The 25,962-nt window shown below is 43.8% G+C and overlaps 1 protein-coding gene across 1 annotated transcript in view; it reads right to left on the reverse strand.

Annotated features, from left to right (window-relative positions):
* Positions 1 to 25,962, reverse strand: part of LOC126248070 (probable medium-chain specific acyl-CoA dehydrogenase, mitochondrial) — a 209,362-nt gene that overhangs the window by 164,670 nt on the left and 18,730 nt on the right. The window contains exon 3 of the mRNA XM_049948721.1: positions 5,444 to 5,611. Within this exon, the coding sequence (XP_049804678.1) occupies positions 5,444 to 5,611 (168 nt within the window). The remainder of the gene's footprint in view (positions 1 to 5,443; positions 5,612 to 25,962) is intronic.

Consider the following 25,962-nt stretch of genomic DNA (forward strand, 5'->3'; position numbering starts at 1 on the left):
CTTAATCAGTTGCCCATCCACTATCAGCAATAGCATAATATGCTGGGGTGGTTTTTTGATGCATCAGATACAGTTTACAAGTCCAGGAAAAACACTAGGGATTCTTATTAACATCTCGTGGCATGCCAACTCTCGCAAACTGTGGCCAAATAGCCTATTTTGCGGCAGACCTCAGACGTGGCCTCTATGTGCAGGCATTCCTGGCAACGTGCACCAAGTGACAACTGGGGTAGGACCACTAGCTTGCCCATTGAGCAGAAACATTTGTGGAAGTGGAGTGTCACAAAGAACCAGAAAAATACCATGAGCAGGGATTATGATACACTTCAGTTTATGCACATCCACTGAGCGCAATGCAGGTGAAGACAGGCAGCATTGGAGCATTACTCCACTTGACTCACCAACAGTATTTGTGTGGCTCACCCCACAGGACACTAGAGACTGTTTACCATGCATGTTTAACATTGCTACCTACCAGTTGATGGAAAGCATGTCCCTTGCTGCTGCCATAAATTCATGTGAATCAGCAGTCTTAGAAATTTTGGCTAAAGAAGAGGCAGACAAGTTCAATTCCCCTGTTTCCACCTCTGACGAGGAAAACACGGCAAGTGCCATAACCTGATTTCCCAGGAACTTTGCTCAGTAAAATAGAAGCCAAAATAAGTGAACACATGTCTTGGCTTATCCATAGATACTCAAGCGCTTCTGAAGAAATAACCATCAAAGTTTTTGACATTATTTAGACAACTCTTAAAGCATGACTATCTTAGCACAACTGGTGGCACAATGGCTAGCACTGCAGGTCACAGCCTCTCACTTCGATGTCCCATGTTTGAAACCCAGTTATTATTATTAATTTTTTTTCTATCCATGTTTGTAGAAGGTTGCAACACAAATGTTTACCATCAAATTATAGGATACAAAGGTGTTATATTAACAGTAAAATTATAAATCAGTTTCACAACAAGTGACATACATACGCATATTGTATAATAAATGTATGTATGTATGTATGTTACTTTAACAAGTTACAATCCTTTTACATTCTTGTAGTCTTATATTTCATTTTTATATCAGTTCTGAATTCTTATATTTTATTCTTACATTTACTTTCAGGAAGATTTGGTGCATTCCCTTGGATGATACCAATTGTAGAAATACTTCGAACATAGGAATTCCAAACACCGCAAACATCATGCACAGGCAGGTTTGCCACTGTGATGTTTCTTTGTGTGAATCTCACTTGGAAAAGAAATGTCATTAACATTGCTGAAGATTTCATGCATTGGCAATAATTTTGTAGCAAACCACGCATATCAGATCACGAAAACTGGCACTTGCAATTGATTATGACCACTGCAGGAATTTCATTGAAAAAAATTTTAGCTGCATACACATGCCCAAGGCACTTGTGGTGCTGGTTAAACAGTAACCATGCTGCCACTATATGGGTTTGAGGACTAAACTTTGAGGAACCTTGTTAGTTGCTCAAGCAATACTTAAGTTTCCCAGGGTCAGTAGGTGGGTTTCAAATTCTGTACTGCCTTGTATAATCATGCACTGCTGGACAGTAATAAACAAACCTTATCAGTTGGATTGATGATATGCCATACCTGGCAGTGCAACAAGAAATAGCCCAGGTAATTGTTCCATATTTCTGTCAACTCATCAAAGACAGCGATTAGTGTCAGAGGCACAGGGAGGAAAGCTTTTCTGACGATGCCTCGCCTACTATCAGTGTCTTGTGAGTATGGAGAAATTCCGTATTTCTATTGAGCAGTTCCTACATCTGCTCCAGTTGCAGCTCTTGTTGCTGCTCTTGGAGGTGCAACTGCTCTTTGCACCATTGAAAAAATGCCAGGTTCATGGTGGCCACAATTTAACACTTTGAAAAAAAGAAGAGAGCCACATGTGCAAGAACATCAGACATTGCCATGAAAGTATGGGTGTAGGTGTGACAATGCTGTGAAGTAGTCACTGTTGGCACAAATGTAACTATACAGGCCGACAGAGGGTTGGTTGCACTCTAGGAAACTACATTCCTGAAGAGAAAATGAATCCTGATGTGCGAGTAAATCTATGGGGGAGCAAAGAGTCTGAACACCACATAGAGAACAAGTATGGAAGACAACACAACATGTGACCAACACAACATGTGACCAACACAAGTGACTGACATCTGAGCACAAAGAAACAGAGCACTGTGCAAGGCAAAGGCTTGGTGGCAGTAGGATTAACTCAACAGTTCTGCTAATTTCAATGCCCACAGACCATCAGGTAAACACCTGGGTCACTGGCTCTGTCCTTGCTGCACTTGATATTCACCCTCCATTACAGTCTTCTGTACTATTCCACTGTGATTGAGATGGATGCAGAGCAGCTGGCATGCTAGTGTCCACTGGCAAGGATACAAAAAAAATGAAACTTCACTTGTTGAGAGGGTATGTGATGTTGTTGCAGTGATTACAAAATAGCGTCAAATTTACAAATAACTTAGTAGTATCAGCCACTTATCAGTACGACATTGTACCGTACTGGCCTGGGGGAGTGCGCTTATTCATTGGTTACAGTGGCATAAAGCTATTATATCCTCTCCTGAGGCAAGCTGGTTCTCAACTGTTATAACTGATCATCAATACAATATCCTTAATAGTGACACTGCAACCAAACTTACGTCTGAGCTGGTCCCACACATGTTCTATTAGGTGCAAATTTGTGGATCTTGCTGGCCACAGGAGTACCTCAACATCATGCAGACAGGCCATAGAGATACATCCCACGTGTGGACAAACTATGTCCTGTTGAAAAATGGCACCGTGTTACTAGTGCATGATAGATAACACACGAGGATGCGGGATGCCCATGACATATCATTGTGCTGTCGGATTTCCTTCAATCACTACTAGCCATGACCTGAAATTATACTCAATCCCACCACACTTGACGATGCCACGAGTAATGCTGCTGTGTTTCTCCAGAACACTAGAAGAATGGGACCTCTCCCAGACCACCACTGTACTTGTCAATAATGGCCACCTGAGGTAGTGCAGAGTGGTGATTCATCACTGAACACAATGTGATGCTATTCATAAGCAGTCCACACTTCCTGGTCACAGCACAGCTTCAAATACAGTCTCTTGTGCTGTGGTGTTAAGAACAACCCATGCAAGGGATGGTAATTCCCTAGTTCAGCTGCTGTTAGTTTCTGACCAATGGTGTGAGATGACATAGAATTTTGCAGGGAGTGGTACACCAAAATTTGTGTACCACAAGCACATCACATTAGAGGATCCTGTTGTTTGGAGCAAGAAGACATTAATCATGTGATTATGACTTATCCATACACAAGGTCCGCATCTCACTGGAATAGCTAGAATAATGTGCACATGACTGAATAATAATCTCCATTGGTGGCAGTTTATTATTCATCACTTCCAGCCACTCTTCTTTCCATTGATGAGTGACTGCACCTCTAAAGTGAGATGATTAACTGCTTGCTTATAAGCCATATCTGTTGGTTCAGTTCCATGAATTCCCATGTGCCATGGCATCCATCAAAATGAGCTTTCCTTCCCTGGTCTTTGTATATGGAGAAAGGTGTCCTGGGTATTTTCGACTTGCTCATTGTCTGGGTACATGCAGTGTATAGATTGAAGGACTCTTGGGGAGTCAGAGTAAATGAGGATCTTCTCAGCATGTGTATGTCATCTGCTCTAGTTTCATCACCATCACTTATAAATCTGCATAAACCACAATAAATTTGTTTAGGAAATAAATTTTGAAGCAACTCTTGCACAAAATCATAGATCAAGGGAATAAATCATCATGTTTGTATCCATCTGTTAATGGAGCTGTATAATTATAGCTGTCACTCAACATTTTGTAAAACTTTGAGTTCAGAACATGTCCAAGAGAGCAGTTCTTCATGTACCTCAGCAGATCTAAAATAGTTGTTGGCCTCTTCAGTAAGATTATAATTATCCGGGCTGTTATGCCGTGGTCGGTTGATGAATTCTGTGTCGATTCCCAACGTTTCATCTCCGACTGCGGGAGACATCTTCAAGGGGCTCCGTAGCTTGATGGAAGGTCCAACACACCCACTGGCTCGCTACTGTCAGCCAGTGGGTGTGTTGGACCTTCCATCGAGCTACGGAGCCCCTTGAAGATGTCTCCCGCAGTCGGAGATGAAACGTTGGGAATCGACACAGAATTCATCAACCGACCACGGCATAACAACCCGGATAATTATAAGGGACATGATATTTCCGGCCATGAAAGTCTACATTTTAGTACTCTTCAGTCAGGTGGCAGAAATCTTCCACTATAGGTTAAGGTTAGTTGGTCCACACCAAGTGCCTCTCCATTACGCTTTGCACGGGTCTCAAATGGTTTAACTTCATGTAGGCACTAAATTAAAATCAGTTTCATAGCAAGGCAAGTGGCAATTTACTATACAGATGATAAAGTAACAGCAAATAACTTAGGCATCTGATACACTGTGAGGGACTGCTGCACGATGGCGACTGGGGGCACCCCAACCTCAGCATAGATGCTAAGTATGTTGCTGGAACTCCGAGCATATGCAGTCAGTCAACCAGACTGTGAGTCTGTTCCTCTCATGGGGGATAGCATCAATGATCTTGAGATAGATTTCACTGATAATACGTTGTATATTAACAGTTTAGTTAACATCGCAAAAAAGCATAATAAATACACCAATAGGCTTACTTTGTCTACTCTCCAAGACATTTTCTTAATTACTAGCATTATTTTTGTAAATGCCATCATCAGCTTCACATGATTTTGACATCAACATTTTACACATAGGGAAGCTTTCAGGTTTCCTATTATCTTTCAATCCTTGACTTACTTGAAACTGTCTTTAATGCTTCAGTTGGCTCTCCTGACTACTAAACTTTCATTCACTCAGATTACAATAGATTAAATTTTTCACTTAATTTTTCCTCTGTTGATAAGCTGGGATTCCGCTCCCCCCCCCCCCCCCCCCTCCCCAACCACCACCACCACCACCACCACCACCACCACCACCTCCACCACCTCCTCCTCCTCCCCTTCCTCTCTTTTCTAGTCCCCTGACGTTTTTAGTATCACTTTAAGTTGAAGGAATGAGTCATTCATCACAGAACCAAATTTACTATCAGTCATCTGTTTCCACAGTTTAGCAGCATCTGTCATCCCTTTTCCATTTCTACAATTGAAACTAAGAGGAACCAGGTTGCTGTATGTGGTCATTTAAACACAATAAATCAATACCAGTTGCCAACACAAATATTTATTTCCAAAAATGTATGTTCTATTAGTAAAACTTTGCCACTTTCATTTTGTAGCATTTTACTACTGAACTTACATTGCAGCTAAGGAAACCATGTAAATGAAGAAACTTTATATGAACAGAAGTGAAAAACTTCTTGTTACTACTTACCACATGATGCAGGGATGTGCGTATTTGCTAATCCAAGTGACCAGGCCTTTTTAAATATTTCAAAAGGGTATTTCATTGACTTGTCATACTCTGCAGCTACTGGAATAATCTCTTCTCTGGTAAATTTTCTAGCAAGCTCTTGTATTTCTTTCTGTGTGCTGCTTAGTTCTGAAATTGTCAGGATTCCAGCACTTCAGAAAGTTTAAAATATTCATTAGTTTAACAAGTAAATTAAGAATGTTTATTTATGTTTCATAATCTTAAATAGCTCCCAAGTGGAGTTCTTCTGAAACTAAGATCAGATAAACAGATCTCTCTCACTACAAACAGCAATAGTAGAAACATTAAGTCATAGTTACCAAATGTGAAAGGTTTTTTGTCATATCAGCAATTCACAGAAAACAATTTTACTTTAATGAATCAAAATTAAACCACTGTTAAGTTTCCCAGTTCACATAAAGCATGTCACTTAAGATTAACAGCATGTAAATTTACATCTACATCTACACGCTGCAAACAACCTTACAGTGTGCAGTGGAGAATAATTGTAGTACAACAATCAACTCTGCCCTTTCTACTTCATTTACAAATGGTGTGAAGAAAGAACAATTGTCAGGATAGCTGCAGGTGAGTGAATACATAGAAGGAAGCAATATGTCACACAGACTTTTTGAATGTAAGCTCTTTAAAGTTTTACGACAAAAACTCCCTGATGTGCAACACCTAACTTGTAGCATCTGCCACTGGAGTTTGATCAGCAGTTTTGTGGTAGTCTCGTACATTCTAAATGAGTCTGTAATTAAGTGTATACTATTTCTTTGGGTCTTCTATATCCCCTCTGTTAATTCTACCTTGTAATGCTACTTCATTAATGAACAATATTCATGACTATGTTGAATAAGGGATTTGTATTGTACTTTTCAGTGGATGAATTACATTTTCTTGGCAACCTGCCACTGAACCTCAGCCTGTCATCTGCTTTTTCTACAATGAGTTTTGTCAGTGTACCACTTTAGCATGCTATGAATTGCATATTTTATGGTTTGTTACTGTTTCCAGTGATTGATAACCAATTCAGCATGAAAAAATGACCTGAAGCCTAAGATATCACGTTTTTCTGTGTGGTATTTGACTGACACAACAGGCAGCATTGTTTGCGAGTCTCCCTGTTTAACACCAGTAAAATTAAAATGTTCTGTGAGGCCATTCATCTGCAGGTAGTAGGCAGTTATCATCCTGTGGATGATGATGCATCAATAAATTGTGCCTGGTACCAGCCTTGACAAATTAATGTTTTTTCATAACCATAAATCATTACATGTGGTGCTCCATACTTTTAAATGATGTCATCCACAATACATCTGCTGATTTCTGGAACTTTGTCAGATGGTACACCCTTTGTGACAGTACAGCAGGTCATCAGCACACACAACTATCAATCTATTTCCATTTGTGAACTCTGGAAATCTCTCCATGGGGTCAACTTCCAACTGGTGAAATTGAACAACTGCAGGAATGGCTAATGATACCTGCTTCCATTTCTACGAAGGGATTTTGCAAATTCCAGATGACTTAATGTTGGAGCATCATGAAAATACTTCAGTATCACTGACCATAAATGAGCTGGGATATTGAACAACCACTTCCATTCGATTCTGTCATAATTTTTTTTTATACCACATATTAGTCTGAATTCTCCTGTGACGGTTTATAACTCATTTTTCACATTAACAGACATTATCAATGGTGAAAGAGGTGCTAAATTATAGATAAAAATTCTAGGACTGACTGAGGATCGAAACCAAACATTTTTGGACCTGTAGGGAGGCACTTAACCACTGAACCTAATTGCTCCTTTCAGTTAGTCCACAGTGTGCAATTTGAAGTATATCTTCCTTTTAGGAAGCAGAGATGCCATGTGCCAACTTCTTTCTCTGTGAAGAGCACAGGGGAGAATCATAGGTCCTCTGACAAGTGGGTAACATTGTCTCTCAGCATCATCTCCAATGCCTTCTTGATTATACATTATTCAGATCAGTGCATGCTACATGAGTGCTAAATGGTGGTAGGATGACCTCTAGTCACAGCTAGGCACAGTATTTCATCTGGTCTGCCTTGTGTCCACTCGAAACTTGAATCCATTCAAAAATTGATGTAAAATGGTGAATGATTACTGACATTGTTCCTTAATCTAGCCAGGATCTACTGGTGGTTGAATAATAGATTCCTTTGTCAGTAGTGGTAGTATAGCAGGATTCTTCATCAGTGGCACTGAGCTGACCCGTCTGGACTGGTTCAACTGTCTTTATGTACATACCCTAAGAGAATAGTAGTGGCTGTTTATGGAAACCGGTCACTGAAAGCTCTTTTCCTACTTGTGGTAGCTGTGGTTATTGCTGGCATAGAGACTTTTTGTAAGGTTGAGAACCTTTCTGCACATGAGTTTGACAGTGAAGCACTATTCATCATCTGAACTCTTGACTAGAACTTGTCTACAATTGATGGCAAAATCTCCCACTGTTGTCAACAAGACAATTGCCCAAAGCTATCACTGTTGCATGAACTTGTGTAACTTCAAACAATGGAAAATCGAGGATGGAATGTAAAAATATTATGAGAAGAAAAGTTGCTACTGACCATATAGTGGAGATACTGAGTTGCAGATAGGCACAACAAAAAGATTTTCACACTTAAAGCTTTCGGGCAATGGCCATTGTCAACAAAGGACACACATATGCATACACTCACTCGTGCAAACGCAACTCACACATATGACTTCAGTCTCAGGCAACTGAAACCACACTGCGAGCAGCAGCACCAGTTCATGACGGGAATAGTGACTGGGTGGCGGAAAAGAGGAGGCTGCAGCGGCGGGGGGGATGATAGTATGGTAGGGTGGTAGGGATGGCATATGGTAGGGATGGCAGACAGTGAAGTGCTGCAGACTGGGTGGTGGGCAGAGAAGAGGCGGGAAGAGGAGGTGGGGAAGGTAGCAGAAAAGGAGAGAAATAAACAAAAAATTTTTAAAAATACTGGGTGTGGTGGTGGAATGATGGCTGTGTAGTGCTGGAATAGGAGCAGGGAAGGGCTGGATGAGTGATGACAGTGACTAACGAAGGTTGAGACCAGGAGGGTTACAGCCTTGTGGGATGTACTGCAGGGAAAGTTCCCACCTGCGAATTTCAGAAAATCTGGTGTTGGTGGGAAGGAACCATATAGCTCAGGCTGTGAAGCAGTCATTGAAATGAAGGATATCATATTTGTCTGCATGAATGGCCACCGGCGAACTGTGGCCAAGAAAGAAGTGGACCACCCTGTTGCTGAACACTCTGCCAGACAGCTTGTTGGTTGTCATGGCTACATAGAATGCATCACAGTGGTTGCAGATTACCTTGTAGACCACACGACTGGTTTCACAGGTAGCCTTGCCTTTGATGGGATGGTGATGTTAGTGACCGGACTGGAGTAAGTGGTTATGGGAGGATGTATGGGACAGGTCTTGCATCTTTGTCTATTACAGTGGTATGAACCATGAGGTAAGGGATTGGGAACCCGGGTTGTGTAAGGATTGACGAGTATATTGTGTAGGTTCAATGGACAGCAGAGTACCACTGTGGGAGGGGTGGGAAGGATAGTGGACAGGACTTTTCTCATTTCAGGGCACAATGAGAGGTAATCTAAACCCTGGCAGAGAATGTAATTCAGTTTCTCCAGTCCTGGGTGGTACTGAGCTACGAGGGGAACACTACTCTGTGGCTGGACAGTGAGACTTTTGGGAGGTGGCGGGAGACTGGGAAGATAAGGGACGGGAGATTTGTTTTTGTACAAGGTTGGGAGGATAATTACGATCAGTGAAGGCTTCAGTGAGACCCTTGGTATATTTTGAGAGGGACTGCTCATCACTGCAGATGCAGTGACCATGGGTCACTAGGCCGTATGGAAGGGACTTCTTGGTATGGAATGGGTGACAGCTGTCAAAGTGGTGGTATTGCTGGTGGTTAGTAACTTTCATATGGACAGAGGTACTGATGTAGCCATCTTCGAGGTGGAGGTCAACATCTAGGAAGGTGGCTCAATGGGTTGAGCAGGACCAGGTGAAGCAAACTGGGGAGAAGTAGTTGAGGTTCTGGAGGAATGTAGATAGGGTGTCCTCACCTTCGATCCAGATAGCAAAAATGTCAACAGTGAATCTGAACCAGGTGAGGGATTTAGGATTCTGGTTGTTTAGGAAGGATTCCTTTAGATGGCCCATGAATAGGTTGGCCTAGGATGGTGCCATGTGGGTTCCCATAGATGAACCCTGAATTTATTTGTAGTTAATGCCTTCAAAGCAGAAGTAATTGTGGGTGAGGATATAGTTGGTCATGGTGACTAGGAATGAGGTGGTTGGTTTGGAAATCATTGAGTGTTGGGAAAGGTAGTGTGGTGTCACCGCTAGACACCACACTTGCTAGGTGGTAACTTAAATCGGCCGCGGTCCTGTAGTACATGTCGGACCCGCGTGTCGCCACTATGTAATCGCAAACGTAGCGCCACCACAGGGCAGGTCACAAGACACGGACTTCACCTCGCCCCAGTTGTACGGACGACATAGCTTGCGACTAGACCTACCAAGTATTCCTCTCATTTGCCGAGAGACAGATTAAATAGCCTTCAGCTAGTCCATCGCTACTACCTAGCAAGGCGCCATGTGTATCATTGCTAATTGCTTACTACTATGCAAGAGATGTATTTCAACAAGAACAAGACTACATTAAAGTTAAGTATATTAAAATCTCTCTTCTTTTCTTTATAGTTTTCATCCAGTCTCCTGTTTCAGAATTTACGCCCGTCTGCGTTAGTTTCGCGTGCACCTAGCCACTCATTGTGTCGAGACCTTAGGGAATCGACACAACAATATTTTGGCGCCGAGGAGTGGTGCCGCGCCCACGTTGCAGTCTTTGTGTTATACTTGCTCTAATTTGCTTGTGTCATGGCTTCGCCGCATTCTCCAGATGTACTGTCCGAATTTTTTCGCTTGCAGAATCAGCAGACGCAGGCGTTATTGGAAGCCCTTGGACAGCTCGTCCAGGGTCAACGTGCGCTGCAAACCGATGCGGCGGCAGCCGCTTCTTCGCTACCGCAGCCACACAACGCTGTCGCACCGCCATTTAGGCCCTTTGAGGCCACAACCGAAAGCTGGACTGAGTGGGCCAGCCAGTTCAACTTCCACCTCACTGCTTATGGAATTCAAGGTAAAGAGCGGCAGCCGTTTTTGCTTTCTTGTGTCGGTGTGTCTACCTACCGTGTGATAGTGAAATTGTTTCCCCGACGCGACGTAGCAACTCTGTCCTACGAAGAAATTTTGTCTGCTTTGGATGCCTATTTCAAAGAAACAGTTAATGTAGTTGCCAAACGGTATACGTTTTTTCGTACAAAACGTACGGCCGGTCAGACTAATAGGGAGTGGGTTGCAACTTTGCAAGGACTTACTAGAGACTGTGCGTTTGCCTGTGAATGTGGCCTCCCATAGTCAGATACTATGGTGCGTGATGCAATTGCACAGAACGTTTCTGATGTTCGCATAAGGGAACAGATTTTGAAGCTAGTTAATCCCTCCCTGCAACAAGTGATAGACATATTGGACAGGCAAGACACACTTGACTTTGCTCAGGAATCATTTGAAACTTCGCCAGCAGTGTGTCACGTTAATCGGCCCGCCGGGCCCGCTGCACGGGACGCTAAGCGGCCCTCGCGCCCGACTTCGCTGCGGCCGCCTAGCTTGCAACCACGTGCGCCGCGTAAGCAAGCCAATGCAGTGAAATCTTGCCCGCGGTGTGCTACTAGACATTCGCGTGAAAATTGCCCGTCACGCCAAGCTATTTGCTTTTACTGCCAAAAGAAAGGACATGTACAAAGTGTTTGCCGGAAAAAGTTAAGATCAGACAATCACACAAATTCCAGGCCCTTTGCTTCGCGCCGGAATCGAACCCAGGACAATCAGGCTCGTGGACCTTCGCCCATGGACATTCATGTAGTTCATTCCCACCCGTCCAGTGACACTTTAGCTAACAGTGACTGTGTTCGTCCCACCCAAAGTGTGCGTCGACGTCGCCGGAAATCCCGTAAAGTCGCAAGTGCTTCTGTACCTGTCTCAGTTCACATTGCACGAGACAGTCCCTCTTGTCGTCAACAAGACAATAAACTTTTTGTGGACTTAGACTTTGCCGGAAAAGTGATCCCATTCCAGCTCGATACCGGAGCTGCTGTTTCATTGCTCAATCACGACACGTACAAACAACTGGGCCAACCGCCATTGCGTGCCGCAAATGTTACGTTAACTAGTTACTCAGGACAGCATATACCTGTGTTAGGACAGTGCAGCCTTATTGCAACATACAAGGGACAGACAAAACTTGTGTCCTTTTATGTTCTTCGTTCCTCTAGTGCAGTGAACTTGTTTGGCTTAGATTTGTTTCAATTGTTTAAGATGTCTATTGTAAATCAGGTCCTATCAGTGAATCAGACTGTGCCTTCCGCCAGTGTTTCTAGTCTTTGTGAAGAATTTGCAGACATTTTTGCACCGGGCCTTGGTTGCGCTAAGAACTATGAAGCGCATTTGGAACTGAAAGACAATGCGCAACCGAAATTTTTCAGAGCGCGCAATGTTCCCCACGCATTGCGTGATGGGGTCGCACGAACATTGGCCGAGTTAGAATCTCAAGGTGTAATTGAACGTGTGCAGGCTTCTCTCTGGGCCTCACCCTTAGTAATTTTGCCAAAACCTTCCGGAAAATTGAGACTTTGTGTGGACTTCAAGGCAACTGTGAATCCACAACTTGTGACTGCTACTTTTCCTTTGCCCCGCCCGGAAGATCTTTTTGACAAACTGTGCCCGGGAAAATATTTTTCAAAATTGGACCTAGCAGATGCGTACTTGCAGATACCTGTGGACGAAGAATCCCAGCGCGTCTTGGTGGTAAACACGCATCTTGGCTTGTATCGCTTCAAAAGACTGCCATTCGGGTGTGCATCCGCCCCTGCTTTATTTCAGCAATATTTACACACTATTTGTGCGTCGGTCCCTACGGCTGCGAACTATCTGGACGATATTGTGATCTCAGGAAAGACAGAAGCCGACCATTTGCAGAATCTCCGAACATTATTTCAGGTCTTGCGTCAGAATGGTCTTCGCTTGAGGAAGGACAAATGTGTGTTTTTTGCTCGTGACTTACCGTACCTGGGGCATGTCATAAATGCCCAAGGTATACATCCGAGTCCAGAGCACCTTCGTGCCATTCAGGACTTGCCGTCACCGCAGAACTTAAAACAGCTACAGAGTGTGCTGGGTAAGGTCACTTATTATCATAGGTTTGTGCGCAATGCTTCTTCCATTTCAGCTCCGCTTCATCGCTTACGCCGTAAAGGTGTTCCGTTCGTCTGGACGACGGAATGCGAACGCGCCTTTCGCCAGTTGAAATCGGCGTTACTTTCCAATACTTGCCTGACGCCATTCGATCCCCGAAAACCCCTTTTGTTGATGGTAGATGCATCGGATTTCGGGATCGGTGCTGTGCTTGCACACAAAGATGGCTCGCATGATCGCCCTATTGCCTTTGCGTCCAAATTGCTCTCATCTGCGCAACGAAATTATTCACAAATAGAGAAGGAAGCTTTGGCTCTTGTGTTTGGTGTTACCAAGTTCCATGACTTCTTGTATGGTCGTCACTTTACAATCATCACGGACCACAAGCCTTTGACATCGCTTTTTCATCCGACAAAGCCTGTACCTCCACGTACAGCGCAGAAATTCATTCGCTGGTCACTTTTTCTCTCGCAGTACCGCTACGATATCTTGTATCGGTCCACTGCTAAGCACGGAAACGCTGTTGCGTTGTCCCGTTTGCCTGTTGCTGAGGATAAAGCATTCGATTCTTCCGAACTTGCTTGCATGTTCATTGATTCGGCAGCCGATGACGTGGTCGCATCGTTTCCGATTGATTTTCGTCGTGTAGCTACAGCCACAGCTGCTGACCCTGTCCTTGCTCCCGTTTTGCGTTTTGTTGCTACGCAATGGCCCTTGTCAAAGTCACGGATCGAGGTTCCTTTGGTTCGCCGTTTTTTTGCTCACAAGGAGAGACTTTTTGTACGACGTGGTGTTTTGTTGTTGCGTTCCGATAATGATCAATCCCGAGTCGTGGTCCCACGTTCGTTACAGTCCTCTGTCTTAAAGCTTCTTCACCAAGGACATTGGGGTATAGTGCGCACGAAACAACTTGCTCGTCAGCACTGTACTTGGTTCGGAATCGATGCTGCGATTACGAATATGTGCTCCTCTTGCGTGGCGTGTGCCGAACAACAATCCGCACCGCCGCGGAAATTTTTTGCATGGCCGAAAGCCACTTCCCCTTGGCAACGCTTGCACATCGATTTTGCTGGTCCATTCTGGAATGCTCGATGGTTGGTTGTGGTCGATGCTTTCAGTAATTTTCCTTTTGTTGTCCGGCTGTCTTCCACGACGTCTTCTGCCACAATCCAAGCCTTGTCTGCTATCTTTTGCATTGAGGGTCTTCCGCAGACTATTGTTTCCGACAATGGCCCACAATTCATGTCCGCAGAATTTCAGTCATTCTGCCAGGCCAATGGTATTCAACATCTGACATCCGCGCCGTTTTCGCCTCAGTCAAACGGTGCCGCGGAACGATTGGTCCGGACTTTCAAGTCACAGATGTTGAAGTTGAAAGAGTCGCATTCTCGGGAGGACGCTTTGTTGCTCTTTTTGTCTTCATATCGCTCTCAGCCTCGCGATGGTCGCTCGCCGGCTGAGTTGCTCCACGGTCGTCCTCATCGCAACCTGATGTCTTTGCTGCATCCGCCACATCCGGTTCCTGTGCAGCGGCAGTCTCCTGCTTTTGCTCCTGGCGACGTTGTCTATTATCGCAACTATCGCGGTTCACAGCGTTGGCTCGCAGGGCGCATTCTTCGCTGCCTCGGCCGCGCGATGTATTTGGTTTTGGGGGCCTCTGGTGAGGTGCGTCGGCATCTCAATCAGCTGCGCCTCTGTCGTCGCCTGGGTTCTGCCGCTCCCCGTCTGCTTTCAGCGACGGAGCCGTCAGGTCAGCGCCCTGGGGACCCATCTACTGGCTCGCCTCATCCCCAGGTGTTACCGACGATGCCTTCCATTTTGCCTCATGGCGTCGCGCCGCCGCAGCCGCCGCCGGCGCCGCCAGCAGCGGACGCTTCGCTGCAGCCGCCTCGCGCCTCCCTGGGTCACGCGCCGCCGCTCGCTTCCCGTGACCAGCCGTCCTCCGCCATGGACCTCTTGCCCGCTCCGGACCGGATGTCGTCTTCGCCCGTCGGGTGCTCCGACCACATGGAGGTCGACCCTTCTGTCTCATTACGTGCGCATACACCTCATGTTGACGTGCACCCTGGACTAGGTTTGCAGGCGTTTCCTAGCTCCCCTCGGACCGAATGGCCGGGTGCGGGTGGCACAGCCTCGCCTGTTGTTAGGCTCCCCACCTCATCGCATACGTCAACATGGGGTCCTCCCCACGGCGGGCGGAAGCCTTATCTCACGACCGTTCGCCGATTTGCGGGGGAGGAATGTGGTGTCACCGCTAGACACCACACTTGCTAGGTGGTAACTTAAATCGGCCGCGGTCCTGTAGTACATGTCGGACCCGCGTGTCGCCACTATGTAATCGCAAACGTAGCGCCACCACAGGGCAGGTCACAAGACACGGACTTCACCTCGCCCCAGTTGTACGGACGACATAGCTTGCGACTAGACCTACCAAGTATTCCTCTCATTTGCCGAGAGACAGATTAAATAGCCTTCAGCTAGTCCATCGCTACTACCTAGCAAGGCGCCATGTGTATCATTGCTAATTGCTTACTACTATGCAAGAGATGTATTTCAACAAGAACAAGACTACATTAAAGTTAAGTATATTAAAATCTCTCTTCTTTTCTTTATAGTTTTCATCCAGTCTCCTGTTTCAGAATTTACGCCCGTCTGCGTTAGTTTCGCGTGCACCTAGCCACTCATTGTGTCGAGACCTTAGGGAATCGACACAACAGGTAGTGTTCCAAAGTGGTTAGGCCATGGGCATTAGGAATGTTAGTGTACAGGGAGGTGGCATCAATAGGGATGAGCAGGGCACCATGTAGAAAATGGACAAGAACTGTGGAGAGTTGGTGGAGGAAATGGTTGTTATCTTTTATATAGGAGGGTAGGTTCCAGATAATATATTGAAGGTGTTGATCTACGAGAGCAGAGATTCTCTCAGTGGGGGCATGATAACCGACCACAATGGGGTGTCCTGGGTGGTTAAGTTTATTGACTTTAGGAAGCATGTAGAAGGTATGAGTGCAGGGAGTGGTAGGGGTGAGTAAAGAGATGGATTCGAGGGGAGAGGCTCTGGGATGGGCCTAAGGATTTGAGTAGTGACTGGAGATCCTGCTGGATTACTGGAATGGGGTCACTGCGGCAAGATTTGTAGGTTGAAGTATCTGACAGCTGGCGGAGTCCTTCCGCCAGGTAGTCCTTGTAGTTCAGAGCAACAGTTGTGGAGCCTTTGTATGCAGGTAGGATTATAATGTCAGGATCAGTTTTTAGATGGTGGACTGCAGTTCTTTCTGTGGATGTAAGGTTAGTCAGCATGTTGAGGGATTTGGAGAATGATGGTGAGGCAAGGTTTGAGGCTGAGAAACTTGGGAAAGTTAACAGGGGTGGTTTGGGGACAGTGGGGGTGGATCACAGTTGGATGGAAGAATGAACTGAGTTAGGCAAGGTTCAATATTGGTCTTTGGTTGAGTCTGTTTGGTAGGGTTGGTGGCAAAAAAGTGTTTCCACTGTAGGGACCGGGAGAAGGACAGAAGGTCTTTGACAAGTCCTGCATGATTGAATTTTGGAGTAGGGCAAAAGGTGAGACCATTGGAAAGGACTGTTATTTCTGTGGGGCAGAACTGAATTACATTCTCCGCCAGGGTTTAGATTACCTCTCATCATGCCCTGAAATGAGAAACATCCTGCCCACTATCCTTTCCACCCCTCCCACAGTAATACTCCTCTGTCCATCGAACCTACACAATATACTCATCAATTCTTACACAACCCATGCTCGCAATCCATTGCTTCATGGTTCATACCCCTATAATAGACAACGGTGCAAGACCTGTCCCATACATCCTCCCATAACCACTTACTCCAGTCCGGTCACTAACATCACCATCCCATCAAAGGCAAGGCTACTTGTGAAACCAGTCGTGTGGTCTACAAGGTAATCTGCAACCACTGTGATGCATTCTATGTATGCATGACAACCAACAAGCTGCCTGTCTGCATGAATGGCCACCGGCAAACTGTGGCCAAGAAACAAGTGGACCACACTATTGCTGAACACTCTGCCAAACATGATATCCTTCATTTCAATGACTGCTTCACAGCCTGAGCCATATGGTTCCTTCCCACCAACACCAGATTTTCTGAAATGCGCAGGTGGGAGCTTTCCCTGCAGTACATCCCACAAGCCCATAACCCTCCTGGTCTCAACCTTCATTAGTCACTGTCCTCACTCATCCAGCCCCTTCCCTGCTCCCATTCCAGCACTACACAGCCGTCATTCCATCACCAAACCCAGTACCCCTTTTTTTTTTTTTTTTGTTTCTCTCTATTTCTCTCCTTTTCTGCTACCTTCCATGGTCCCCCTGCCCACCGCCCAATCTGCAGCACTTCACTGTCCGCCATCTCCACCATACTATACCTCCCCCTCCCCACCCCAGCCTCCTCCTTTCTGCCACCCAGTCGCCACTCCTATCATGCCCTGGTGCTGCTGCTTGTAGTGTAGTTTCAGTTGACTGAGTGAGTTGCATTCGCATGAGTATGCGTGTGCTTATGTGCGTCTGTTGTTGACAAAGGCCATTGGACCGAAAGCTTTAGGTGTCAAAAACTTTTTGTTGTTCCTATCTGTGACTCGGCATCTCAACTATATGGTTAGTTGCAAATTTGTGTAACTTTATCAGTCTAATGGCTGCTTTTTGGAAAGACAACAAATTTGAAGTGCCGTATTCTGTAATTGATTATTATTCTCAGAACACAAGGTCTTCTCTTCTTGGTGTATTTTCCATTTGCAACTCTGTACACACTGCCCTTTGGTATCATAGAAACTATGTTCAAAGATTCAAATACCTATTGTTACAAGCTGTAGAACACTAATGTTCCAAAACTGATCAGTGCAGGTTGACACCTTGGCAAATGCGTCCATTGAAAATTTTGATCTGCAGAGGCCTCAACTCCATAGATGACCACCACATTTCCTGATTTTTCATGGGTGAATAAGTAAATGAAACCTCATTGTGGCAACAACAATTTACCATGGAACATTGGAGAACAAATACAACCAGAGTATGGTGTTGTGCATAACTCTGCAAATTTGGTGTAGTCAGTTTCAGGTGAAAATGAAATGATCATATTCCATTGATGGCCGAGTGTCACCGTCTGGGGAAGTTTGGCCACCTAGTTGCCACATTGGGCATCTTGTGAGTTAATGAGGATGAGGACGCAACACCCAGTAACCCCAAGAGGAGAAAATCTCTGTCTGCTACACAACAGGCCTGTCTTCGACTCTTGACTGGGTCGGACACTCTGACTGCTCAGCCAAGGGGACAGCCTCAGGTTCTTGGTAAGTCTTGATGTCTTGAAACATAATAGTCATCAAACACTCTTCTTTCAGTACAACAGTGAATGCTGAGGGCGTCCACAATGACAAAATATCAGTGTGGTATCCTCCTTTCTCCAAATGTGCTTTTTTCTGTACAGTGACCAAATTAGTGAAGGATTTGGTCGAATTTGTTCCATCAAGAACCTTGGGTGTTTGATTTCTACAGGGCAGACCAACACTGAGGATTAAAGTTGGAAACCCTGGGATTATGTCCAAATATCAGAGCAAATGATTGATGATATTCTTCTTGAATTAAAAATGCCACCTCAGAGCTGGGTTTGAAGTTGTACACTTCTACTTCCAGCAATCTGGGTTCAGTACTAACAGATACCACAAACTCCCACATATCTTCTCTTATTATAAGCCATATTATTGCTGCAAAGCCCTCATAGCCTTCCATGACTGTCATTGTTATGACATTCACAAGTCTTTTGAATATCTTTCAGCATACTCATTTCTGGTACATTGCCTCAATCTGCTGGCCTTTCTTGTTTAATTCCAGTGTTGAGGTGACACCTTTTCTCTATTTAAGAGGTTTATTCTCACATGTTTGTAACTGTAAAGTGTTGTCAGGCTGTCTGTAGTACAGTTGTCATTTCTGCTGAACAGCCAACTTCAGCTCATAAGGCATCAGCCTCCATTGGTGATACATCAGGAGTTAGCAAGATTCATATCTAAGCATCTCATGAGATTAGCAAGTTGTCTGTCTAGGTTTCTGTTTGTGCTTTTATAAACAAATCTTAAGTTAACAACAATGAGATGAGTAGGATGTGTGCATGCTGTGTGCAGACGGAGGAGGAGCTGACAGCAGTTGGCAAACAGCTTAATAATATGCTTTTGTCTGTGGTCAGTCATATTCAGGTTGCTGTCTTGGGGTATAACAGTGCCAGAGAATCTGGCATATTGCATGAGACACCTCATGTGTTGCTTGTTTTGCCCACAGCTTCTGTTGCCAAGGAACCTTCCAGTGTACCCAACACGGTGAATTTGCTCTCTCAGCAGGATGAGTGGTGGGTGGTAATGCATTCACATCACTTAAGGCAGAGGACCAATGCTGGCAGTCTGGTCTCAACCATTCACTCTGTGAGTTGACAGGTGGCTGCTTCTTCAACATGGTTTGAGCTGGCACACAGGGAAAGGGTTTACTAGTTACCGGAAGCTCCAATGTTAAGGGTATTATGGAGTCTCTTAAGCAGATAGCATTCAGGGGCACAAAGAAAGCCAATGTGTTCTTGGTACATCTGCAAGGGTGCTTCATCCAAGATGTGGTGGAAACCTTGCCTGCAGCTATCAGCCGTGCAGGGTGCAGCCATCTGCAAGTACTGGCTCATATCAGCACCAACAAAACCTGTCGCTTAGGTTCTGAGGTCATACTCAGTTCATACAGATAGCTAGCAGAGCCAATGACAGTCCTTTGGCATTGAGACATGGGGAGTGTCTCAACCAAAGGCTTTGTTGACTCTGTGACAGTTTTGACCACAGATTTCTGGACAAGCATTATCATCTGGGGAACTGTACAACAACCCTTGATAGGTCAGGTGTGCACTACGCGAAGGAAGTAGCTACTCAAGTAGCAGAATACTTGTCAAGTGCACATGGGGGTATTTTAGGCCATGACATGTCCGAAAGAACAGATGCCACATATATATAATTAAGACAAGGACAGTCAATGGTGTCTTCAGTGTGGATACACTCCCGGCCCAAACTCTTATGGGAATCGATGAAATGCTGTGATTAACGAGAATAATGAGCAAGGGGCACTATGTTCTTAGTGTGTGGATAGGTTGAGAATTTGGTTCTGGTGGGAGGCATGCTAGGGTAGTTTGTGCAGTTGCAATGACCAATATGTCCAGGTGGTGCAGTAGTCAGCACATCTGCCTAGTAAGCAGGAGACTTAGGTTCGAATGCTGGTCTGGCTCAAGTTTTCAACCTTCCTCATTGATTTAAATCTATGCCCACCCGCAGCCAGTGTCTGTAATTCCTTTGTGTAAAAGTAAGTTTTAAATTTAGCCTAAGGTCGTTTCTCCTGGACAACTCCTTCCATTCCATGGAAAATTTTTGTTTAAAAACTTGTAGCTTGTATAAAAGAAACCAGTTTTTAAGTGTAATAGCATGAGAAGGACTAAAAAGTAGTATCTTCATTAATGTCAACACTTGTCATGAATACATATTCTGTAAACTGACTTGTTTGACATAATTTTGCTAAAAGAACTGTTCAAAAATCTATGGAACATATAACTAACAAACTAACTGTAATAGTTTTTGTTGATTGCATTCCTTAGTTTGGGTAAATCTTAGTAAAAACAAATTACACAGCAGATTCACATGTTACATTATGTCATTTCTAACTAAATACCTCTCATATCAAGACATCAACAAGGTTGCCAGCTCACCATTCATTTGAGCAGCTTACATGGAAAATTCGTAAAGCAGATTCACATGTTACATTATGTCATTTCTAACTAAATACCTCTCATATCAAGACATCAACAAGGTTGCCAGCTCACCATTCATTTGAGCAGCTTACATGGAAAATTCGTAAGGCTGATGGATCTGAGGTTAACCATTTAATGTGAGCCGACCGCGGTGGTCTAGCGGTTCTAGGCGCTCAGTCAGGAACCACGCGACTGCTACGGTCGCAGGTTCGAATCCTGCCTCGGACATGGATGTGTGTGATGTCCTTAGGTTAGGTAGGTTTAAGTAGTTCTAAGTTCTAGGGGACGTATGACCACAGATGTTGAGTCCCATAGTGCTCAGAGCCATTTAATGTGAGTTCTGCCCAATTTCAATAGTGAGACCATTGTTCTTTGCCTGCACTGGGTTCAAAACTCATATTAACTACAGACATGATTAAATACTGCAAAAATGTGGTGTCAGTAATCCACAGATAGGTGTTTACGACTTACAGCATTTGATTGTGGGATCTTTTGGATCCCAGAATCATGCTGTGTCCAAAGGCCATAGTGTTAAGGAGTCCCATTCACTGTAAGGAGCACTATATGGTTCCAGGTGTGGAGTAGTGAAAGACATGTTGTTATCCTCTAAACATCTTTCATGCAGGCAGAAGGTGGAGGGGTAGTTGCCAGTTCTACAGTAACAGTGGAGTCAGTATGAACATGACCATCTAAAAGAATATCAAGAATAATGGTTAAGAACTGACAACTCTATCTGCAATGCAAATTGGCCCACACCTATGAAGAAGAGGCATGGGTCACTATGTTAGCAACATATTTTTCGCAAAAACCTTTATTTGCGTATTTTATGAGATAGCATGCCCAGTCACTGAGCCTTATTTAGGCAAACATTTTCCACTGATAGATGGCACATATATCATTGGTGTACTATAGAGCCTATATTCATGCTACACAATGTGTTCTAACATGTATACAGAACCCTAAGTCTACATACTTCTGACTGGTGACTCACACTTGGCTCTGTAGTCTTGGCTCCTCACATTCCTATAAATTATAATTATCGTGTGGATATTCAGTTACCTATTTTCAATTACTTTCTGCTGTTTCAGTAGAGTACCTAAGTATTGATATTTTCCAATTTTATGTGGTATAGAGTTCCTAAAAGAGTGTACAGAATGACATGTTTTGCCAGCATAAGAAAATGTTGTAAGATCGACACACACTTAAAATGCATTATGTGGGGACGGAAAGAGACAAGAGTTTACCAATTTCAGCGATGAATACCCGCACAGAAAAATCTGAAATAGCATCATGTACTTTGAGATACATTAAATGAAACTTCTTTTTCTTATTAATTAGTTGTCAATGATTATATAGCATCATACAATACAGCTGTTGAAATTTGGCAGACATACACACTGCATCACGATACTTCCATTTGCTCACATATTTATTAGGCTTATATAAACAAAGACGAATGGCATTTGTTTCAATCATGTACCGAGTATTAAGCTAGAAGATCTGCTTTGGTCTCGTACATCAAACACATTCCTTACTTTACTCATGAAGTGGTTAGCTTTCTGCTTGCATCGCTACCTAATTGCGCATCCAATGCGCAATCTGGTAAAAATGTGGTGGCCACTCTCTCCCTATATAGGCTCTCTACAGTACATCTGCCTTGAATGCCTTATTGATTTCCTATGTTCACCATGGGAATGGTCTTTGATAAGGTGCTCCCATGGAAAGGGAGATCATCAGTTCTGCTGCTGTTAGTATTGTGGTAGTTTATCCTTCAATATATCCTTGATATTCCATTGCTCATTAGCTTAGGATTGTAGGGTAGTGTTGAAAGCATGCCAATTAGACTTATTGAAGGCTCATCATGATGGATACTCAGTTGGGTGATGATGTGGGAGAAACATGGCTATTGGAAAGTGATCTCCTTCACAGAGATTGACATGTCCCTCCACAGGATTGAGGGAAGGATGCTAAAACTACAGATTGAGAGATCAGTGACTCAATATATTCCATGTGCCACACTAAAATGAGTTGGAGTGCTGCTGTTCATTAATCATATGAGGATCCATCAATAAGTAATGCACCAATTTTTTTCCTCAGAACATATTTATTGTTAAGCATCAGAAATTTTGTGACAATATACGTCAACATATCTTGTCCATATCCTATTTTTCTATGTGGTCTCCATCACGTTCTATGGTCATATGCCAATGTTGTGGAAGAGCATGTATTCCCTGCTGGTAAAAGCTCTTGTCCTGTAGGCATAGCCATATTTTTGCTGCATGACTGACGCTCTTGCCATCTTCAAAGTGTGTTCTCTGTGGAGAATCTTTAAGCGGCCCTAAGAGATGGAAGTCCGAGGGTACCAGGTCTGGAATGTAGGGTGGATGAGGCAATGATGGGTTTTCAGACTTGTGTGTGGGTGTGCATTATCGTGTTGGAGCAAGATTTCTGCCGGATTCTTGTCCGATAGAACATGTCAGAAATGGTTCTTGAGTTTATTCAGAGTCTTCACGTATGCCTCTGAATTGACGGTTGACCCTCTTGGCATCACATCCACAAGAATGACGCCACCACATTCCCAGAAGACTGTCACCATGACTTTTCCAGCAGAAGGGGTTGTCTTGAATTTCTTCTTTTGTGGTGAATGAGGACGATACCACTCAATGAATTGAATTGCCATTTTGTTCCCAGTGCAAAGTGCTGCACCCAGCTTCCATCCCTCATAACAATCCATGAGAGAAAGGCCTCTCCATCAGTCTCAAAACACTCCAACAACTTACATGAAATGGCCATCGTGAGCCATCTTTGAATATCCAAGAGTCTCAATCATTCCAGATGCAGTTCCGATTATGACTGGTAAGTGTAGAGCCAATTGTCGAGTTGTGTTGCACTGGTCGACATGAATAATGGCATCCGCATGATTCAGCATGTCTGGAGCAGTGGCTGTGGCAGGATGTCCTGAGTGTGGCTGATCATGGAGCTCTGTTTCTACATTTTATGAGGCTGTAACTTACTTTATCCATTGCCTAACTGCACTCCTATCAACTGCAGCATCACCATACACTGTACACAAATGTTTATGGATGTTCACCATGGTTTCTTTTTCTGAACACAAGAATTCAATAACAGCACACTGCTTGTAATGTGAGTCATATGTAGATGCCATTTTGACACTGTACAAAAACTCTGCCATCTGCCAGAACAGTTCAAAACTTTGCCGGTACACAGAACAAACATCAAATGTGAGGCACCAACAAGGATGTTTGTCTATTACATTAATGGCTTTTTTTAAAAAAATGTGGGGCATTACTTATTGAATGACCCTCATACATTAATATCTTTAAGTTCCTCTTCTAAACAAATAATGCAACTGGATTTTCTAACAGCACACCACAAGTTATGGGCAATGGAATCACTGAAAAGGAGTAAAGGTGGAGGTAGCTGATGGATCCAGTTAGCTATTTGTTGATGTATCAGATGGCCAGCTGGATGAAGATAGACATTACTGAGAGTAAAAATCTATAGCTGTCCATATGTGCACAGTAACCACCTCCAACAATGTGCGGAGTCATACTGTAATGTCAGCAACAATTAATGCACAGACATCACCTGATACTGATTATGGGTCAACCCTCTTTTTGGAACAGGTACAACGATTATGTAAGTTAGGGGCATATGTATCAGAAAACAGTTTCCTAATGGACAGTATATTCTGCTGGATAAAATGATAGTAACTGTCTCAGTTCTGCTAGATGGGCCTGACGTATCTTCACCCTTGTTGTAGATAGGTTTAGCGAACTTTGCAAACATTGTGACACTCACTTGAACTGGATGTAGTTATTCATATTGTACAGGTGGTTGAGTGGTCAGGACTTTGGAGTGGGTGCCTGGTGCTGATATTAAACGAGAACAGGAGATCAGGTCAAATAAAGAGCATATATTTCAGTATAAGGAATACATGGGGTGTGACTGGGGTAGAAAGTTACCAGTTGTAGGCTAGTCTAAGAGATTGAACAAGCTAAAGAAGTGGGCAATAAGCTTGTGGTAAAATCACAGCTGGATGCATAGCCTCAGGAAATCAGTTTCAGACAGACAGAGCCATCTATGGACTGTCATAATAATGGGTTTGTGGTGTCACCGCCAGACACCACACTTGCTAGGTGGTAGCCTTTAAATCGGCCGCGGTCCATTAGTATACGTCGGACCCGTGTGTCGCCACTATCAGTGATTGCAGACCGAGCGCCGCCACACGGCAGGTCTAGAGAGACTTCCTAGCACTGGCCCCAGTTGTACAACTGACTTTGCTAGCGATGGTTCACTGACAAAATACGTTCTCATTTGCCAAGACGATAGTTAGCATAGCCTTCAGCTACGTCATTTGCTACGACCTAGCAAGGCGCCATTATTCAGTTACTATTGATATTGTAAATAATGTACAGACAAGAGCTACATTCAACATTAATGGATTAAAGTTAAGTATTCCACCAAGTACACCTTTTTTCTGAAGTCTAAATTCCTTGTCCTGTTCCAGACCTCGCACCAGCCTGCGTGAGCTTAAACGCGTGCCTTTCGGCTTACTCCAAACTTCGTGGGTTGGCTCCTGCCAATCCACAACAGGATTCATCAGACCATCAGGCATTTTAGAACCAGGTAATTGTCTTTAGTTACTTATTTACAGATTCCACACATCTGTTTATGTTTATGACTAAACACTGGCAAAATACATGAAACTTAATAGCACAAAAACTTCAAATAAACAAAAAATTGAGCATATTAGCTTTCATCACCACTTGTGCTGGAAGCAAAATACATACTTAAAAACAAAACAAACCTTTGTCTACTACATAACACATGCTGCATGTGTTTAATTAAATATTAAACTATGAAATAGAGGAGGTGATCCATCAGAAATGAGAACAGATTAAATGTAAGATTCGCTTTCAATGTCTGACAAACATTCTGTATGATATGGCAAATGATCAATTGTCTTACTGGCTTTAATTCAAATTTTTTATCACCATGCATACCCAAAAAGTTGAAGCATTTTAACCTAGTCAGTAACACCTGTGTATGTGCAACATTAATTTGTAGTGCTACTCTGCTTGATGTATGGAACAGAATTTATTATTTTTCTCGAATTGCAGAAGAGTCCATGCAGACAAACACTTACTTAGTCTTTGAGAAACACTAACCTGCTGCAGCTGTCTCTCCAAGTGGATTGTTGTACTGCACTGTACATTACTGGGCCTCTTTCACCTTTTGGTGATGTAAGACATATCAGTTGAGAGACGATGGACACAAGGTTTTTACAATATAACATCAGCATGGAAAGTATGTATTGCTACTCATCATACAGAGGAGGCCCTGAGACACTTTCATT

This window comes from Schistocerca nitens, chromosome 3 (genome assembly GCF_023898315.1).
Source record: "Schistocerca nitens isolate TAMUIC-IGC-003100 chromosome 3, iqSchNite1.1, whole genome shotgun sequence".
Lineage (NCBI taxonomy): Eukaryota > Metazoa > Arthropoda > Insecta > Orthoptera > Acrididae > Schistocerca > Schistocerca nitens.